The following is a 5,858-nucleotide window of genomic DNA, read 5'->3' on the forward strand; positions in this document are numbered from 1 at the left end:
TTGGGGATTTAATTGAAATATTTGACATTACTATACTTAACAATTCATCAAGTTAGTTAAAGGGAAGACAAAAGTAAGTTCGTGATATGTCATTTTATTATGTTTTAATTGTTGTCCTGGTTCTTGAATTTTTGCTAAATCAAATTTTGGGAGGGAAATAAAAGCTTTTACCTACTCTTGGAGCAAAATCATGATCATTGTCTCAAATTTGGATTTTTTTTCTTCGTTTTTCTGTTCATATAATTCATATTCTTTACGAATAGAATTTGAACTCGCAAGATGGCTTCAAATTGGAGAAGATGATGTGACTTGATAATTTAAGTATCATGTTGCAAAATCAAAGACACTTGGTCCTTCCATATAAAATATTCTTTTGGATTATTTATAATTAAAATGTTACATTGATAGTAGTTAATATAGTTGGTAATAGTTGTCACATTAGTCTCATAGTTTTAATTATAGTAATTTAATTCTATGTAATTTATATTCCAGTCCTTTTTAGTCCTATTAGTGAGTAGTACAGAATTACTGTCATACACTGCCAGTTGACAGTATTTTATGTATCCCTAGGTAACAGAAATGGCAGAGTAGTCGTTCTTTATATTCCTTGTATTCCAATAATTATCTATGAATGAAAATCTATCTAAAATTCCTCTCTTAAATCTCTCTTCTTAAGTCTCTCTTCTTCTTTTTTCTTCTCCTTAGCTAAAAGTTCTTCTTTTTCTGTTACTTTGTCGAGTGCGAGAGTAACATTTGGTATTAGAGTAGCGGTCCTCTGACCACCATGGCTGATCAGAAACTAAAAGGCATCGAAGATAGCATCAAAAAATTAGATGCTCGGGTCCAGCAATTAACCACTAGAATCAGATGTGAGTCGACAAGTGTTGACAAAATGGATGAGACTCAAGCTCAGAATACTAAAACTCAGAGGAAGCTTGAGTTGATTCTTCAGCAGCTGTTGAAGGATCGATCACCAGAGACGCCTTCACCTACGATTGGATCTTCATATGCTCAAAGAGTATCCTTGTCCATAGGAGGATCAACTAGTGGAGGGAGTATTCGACAACTAGCTCAATCTACAGCTCCACTCACACCTCTTTCAGCAGCTGATGCTCGAGGTATAGCTTTTCCACCTGCTCCTGTGCAGAGAAACCCCCAGCCTCCAATTTTACCTACTCCAGTTGGAACCACAAAAGCAGGGAATCAACATCTGCAAATAGCCACAGCTGAGGATCCAAAGGGCAAACTCATGTTTCCTGAATTTGATGGAACCAACCCCAGGGCTTGGATAAGGAGATGCGACAGGTATTTCGAAATCTATAAAGTACCTGACCATCAGAAAATGACTTATATTGCTATGCACCTCAAAGATAAGGTGGATAACTGGTTTGATGCTTATATTATTGATAGAGGGGGAATAGTGGAATGGCCTTTATTTTGTATGGATGTCTGTAGGAGGTTTGATCATATCAAACCCCTAGATATTATTGATGAGTTTAGCAAATTGAGGTAGGAGGGTAGCATAGAAGGATACCAAAAAAAGTTTGAGGAGTTAAGGATTCTCATGATGATGATCAACCCTCACTTGAATGAGCTGCACTTTGTAGCTAGTTTTGTGAGTGGATTGAAGCCTGAAATCAAGCATTTGGTTAGGATTTATAACCCTTCAACTCTTTTAGACACCTATGAAGTAGCCAAACTGCAAGAGGATGCCTTAAAATCCTTGCAAAAACATTTATATCAACCGCCTCAAAATGCCACCAGAAATTACCATCCCACTACCCTAAGAGTCACCTTTCTTTAGAACGATCTCCCTCTCACCTATAATGAACCACTTAGACTCACCTACCCCACCAGAAATACTCTTCCTATACTAGCCTATCCAAACAACCAGGCAGGCCCTTCTGGTATTGCAGGCACCAACCACCCAAAGAACCTAACCTATGATCAGATGAGAGAAAGAAACATTTGCTTCAGGTGTCATGAGAGATATTACCCTGGTTATCAATATAAACCAAAGACGCTAAACCTAATGACAGTCACTAGTGGAGCTGAACAAGAGGAGTTCTATCATGATGCAAGGGAAGCTACTGAAGCCACTGAACCTGTGGAAGAAACCTTCGCTGTGGTAGAAGAGGAGCATGCTGAATTGTCAATAAATGTGACCTTAGGAATGACTACTTCACCTTCTACTATCAAGATACATGGGACGGTGAAGAAGTTATCAATGTTGATCTTGGTATATAGTGGATCTACTCATAGCTTCATTAGCCCAAGAGTAGCTAAAAGCATGACAAGAATGGTATATCCCTCTGCTCAACCTCTGAGAGTAGTTATGGCCAATGGACAACAGATGTTTAGTGAAGAATGGTGTCCCAAGTTTAAGTGGACTATGCAGGGAGAAGAATTCGATTTTCCTATAAGAGTATTACACCTTGGGGGCTATGATATGGTACTTGGGATGAATTGGTTAGATAAATTCACCCCTGTCATCCTCAACACAAGACCTTTTAGTGTGACCTTCCTTAAAAAGGGAAGAATCATCACACTTAAGGGCAATACTGATAGTGCTAAGGTATGGTTTGATGTTGAGGAAAACACGGCAAAATTATTGCAACAAGGAAGCAGCTGTTGTCTAGTGCAATTATATGATTTATCCCAACAAACTCCAGAAGTGGATGTACCTATACCAGTCATTGAGCTGCTGCAAAAGTATGCTGATATCTTTGAAGAACCAATGCCCTTGCCCCCGGTAAGAATTTGTGACCACACCACACCTTGATGTCTGATGCTCACCCTTTCAGCCTAAGACCATACAGATACTCTCATGACCAAAAGGATGCAATTGAGCACATGATCACATAAATGCTCAAGGTTAGGACTGTGGTACCTAGCCAATCTTGCTTTGCTTCACCAGCTCTCCTAGTTAAAAAGAAGGACTCCACATGGAGATTGTGTGTTGATTACAGGAAGTTAAATGCAATGACAATTAAAAACAAGTATACCATTCCAGTAGTAGAGGACTTATTGGATGAGCTAAAAAGGGCAGTCCTGTTTTCTAAGATTGACCTTAGACATGGTTATCATCAAGTAAGGATGAAGGAATCTGATGAGTTCAAGACTGCTTTTAGAACACATCATAGGCTATGGCAATTCAAAGTTATGCCATTTGGGTTGACTAATGCACCTGCTACATTTCAGGCATTGATGCATCAGGTATTTGGAGAGTATCTCAGAAATTTCATTTTAGTATTTTTTGATGATATATTAGTCTACAGTCCAGACTTGAGTAGTCACTTGAGGCATTTGGAAAATGTGCTTCAATTGTTGAGACAACACCAACTATATGCTAAGAGATCAAAATGCTCCTTTGCTCAATCCCACGTGGACTACCTTAGCCACATCATTTAAGGAAATGGTGTGCAAACCGACCCTGCTAAGATTAAAACAATGTTGTAGTGGCCTACACCAACAAGCATTAAGGCATTAAGAGGGTTTCTTGGACTCACTGGATACTACGAGAGATTTATATTGGGTTATGGAGTCATTAGTAAGCCATTGACTTTACTGCTCAAGAAAGGGAACTTTGCATGGACTAAAGAAGCTACAGCTACATTTGAAAGGCTCAAAGAGGCAATGGTTAAGGCTCCTGTATTGGCCTTACCAGATTTCTCTAAGCCTTTCATTGTAGAAGTTGATGCTAGTGGTTCAGGTATTGGAGCCATACTTATACAAAAGCATCATCCAATAGCTTATCTGAGTCAGGCTCTTAGTCCTAAAAATCAAGGACTATCAACCTATGAGAAGGAATTACTGGCCTTAATATTAGCTGTGGACAAGTGGAGGCATTACTTGCAGTAGAATTTCTTCATATTCAAGACTGACCATTTCAGCTTCAAATTCCTAATGATCAGAGGATTTCTACTGTGCTACAACATAAAGGGTTAACTACGTTACTGGGGCTAAACTTTGATATTCAGTATAGGAAAGAAAGTGAGAATTCAGCAGTTAATGCCTTATCTAGGAAAATTCTAGGACATTGTAATGTTATCACCAGCATCAGGCCAACTTGGGATCAAGAAGTGTTGGAAAGCTATCATGGAGATGAGGAAGCAACTCAACTCATTTCTGACCTTACTCATAATCCAAATGAAAGTGCTACAAACCAAGTAGTGAATGGACTACTAAGGCATTTGAGCAAGTTATAAATAGGAAGTCCAGGGAATATGAGGCAGCAGCTGATAAAGACTATGTACTCCTCAGCACTAGAAGGTTATTCTAAAGTGCTAGCCACTTACAAAAGGTTGAGGTCACTATTCTATTGTCCATCTATGCAATTAGACATTCAGAAGGTCATCCAAGAATGTGATGTTTGTCAAAGAAACAAAACTAAAAACATTACACACCCGGGATTGTTGTAACCCTTGTCCATTCCAGAACATCTTTGGAAGCATATTTCTATGGATTTTATTGAAGGACTTCCAAAATCAGAAGGGAAAGACACTATCTTAGTGGTGATTGACAAGTTCAATAAGTATGTACATTGCATTCCACTCCTTCATTCTTTCAATGCAGTTCAAGTTGCAAAGGCTTTCTTAGACCAAGTGTATAAGTTACATGGCCTCCCTCAAAGCATAGTATCTGATAGAGATAAAGTGTTCACCAGCCTTTTTGGAAGGAACTCTTTAAGTTATTGAAGGTTGAGTTACACATGAATTCAGCTTACCATCCTCAGACAGATGGTCAATTAGAGAGGTTAAACAGGTGCTTAGAAACATATCTCAAATGCAAGACAAGTCCTAAACCAAAGGCATGGAATCAGTGGCTTTCCCTAGCTGAATTCTGGTACAACACCTCATTCCATTCTGCATTACAAATGACTCCACTTCAGGTTATCTATGGTTATGAACCTCCTCAGCTGACATTTGAATTAATTGCTCAAAGTAAAGTGGACTCTATAGTTCAGTGGTTAAAGGAAAGGCAAGTGATGGCTAAGGTACTGCAGGAAAGCCTCAGAAAGGCTCAAAATAGGATGAAACAGCATGCGGATAAGCACAGGATTGATCGAGAATTTTCAGTAGGGGATTGGGTCTATCTTAAGCTACAACCTTATAGGCAGTCCTCTGTTGCTATCCGGAAAAGCCTTAAACTTTCCTCTAAGTTCTATGGTTCTTATCAAGTCCTCAAAAGGATTGGCATTGCTTCTTATGGGTTACAACTTCCTCCAACAGCAAAATCCATCCAGTTTTTCATATTTCACAGCTCAAGAATAAGATAGGCACTAATATAGTTGCCTGTGTTGACCCTCCTGTGTGCTCACCTGATGAAGCTCCTATGACTGAACCAGTTGATGTGTTGGGAAAAAGAATGATCAAGCGAGGGAATAAAGCAGTGACACAAGTTTAGATACAATGGTCCAACTTACTTCTGGAAGAGGCTACTTGGGAAGATTATGGCTTCATCAAATCCCAGTTTCCAAATTTCGAACCTTGAGGACAAGGTTCTATAAGGGGCAGGGTTTGTTACATTGATGGTAGTTAATACAGTTGGTAATAGTTGTCACATTAGTCTCATAGTTTTAATTATAGCAATTTAGTCTTATGTAATTTAAATTCCGGTCCTATTACTGAGTAGTACAGAATTGCTGTCATACATTGTCAGTTGGCAGTATTTTAGTGATTCCAGTCCTTGTATTCCAATGATTATCTATGAATGAAGATCTATCTAAAATTCCTTTCCTAAATCTCTCTTCTTGCTTCTCTCTTTTTTTCTTTTTCTTCTCTTTAGCCGAAAGTTCTTCTTTTCTGTTACTTTGTTGAGTGTGAGAGTAACATAAAATAATTAGGAAGATAGAACTG

At 38.5% G+C, this 5,858-nt stretch overlaps 1 protein-coding gene across 1 annotated transcript; it reads left to right on the forward strand.

Annotated features, from left to right (window-relative positions):
• Positions 1-784: 784 nt before the first annotated feature.
• Positions 785-3,861, forward strand: LOC142182219 (uncharacterized). Its single transcript, XM_075256295.1, has 4 exons — positions 785-1,509; positions 1,978-2,752; positions 2,875-3,216; positions 3,460-3,861. Exons 1-4 carry the CDS (start codon positions 785-787, stop codon positions 3,859-3,861), a joined length of 2,244 nt encoding a protein of 747 aa, XP_075112396.1.
• Positions 3,862-5,858: the final 1,997 nt, after the last annotated feature.

Source organism: Nicotiana tabacum, chromosome 6 (genome assembly GCF_000715075.1).
Source record: "Nicotiana tabacum cultivar K326 chromosome 6, ASM71507v2, whole genome shotgun sequence".
In the NCBI taxonomy this organism is placed as follows: Eukaryota; Viridiplantae; Streptophyta; class Magnoliopsida; order Solanales; family Solanaceae; genus Nicotiana; species Nicotiana tabacum.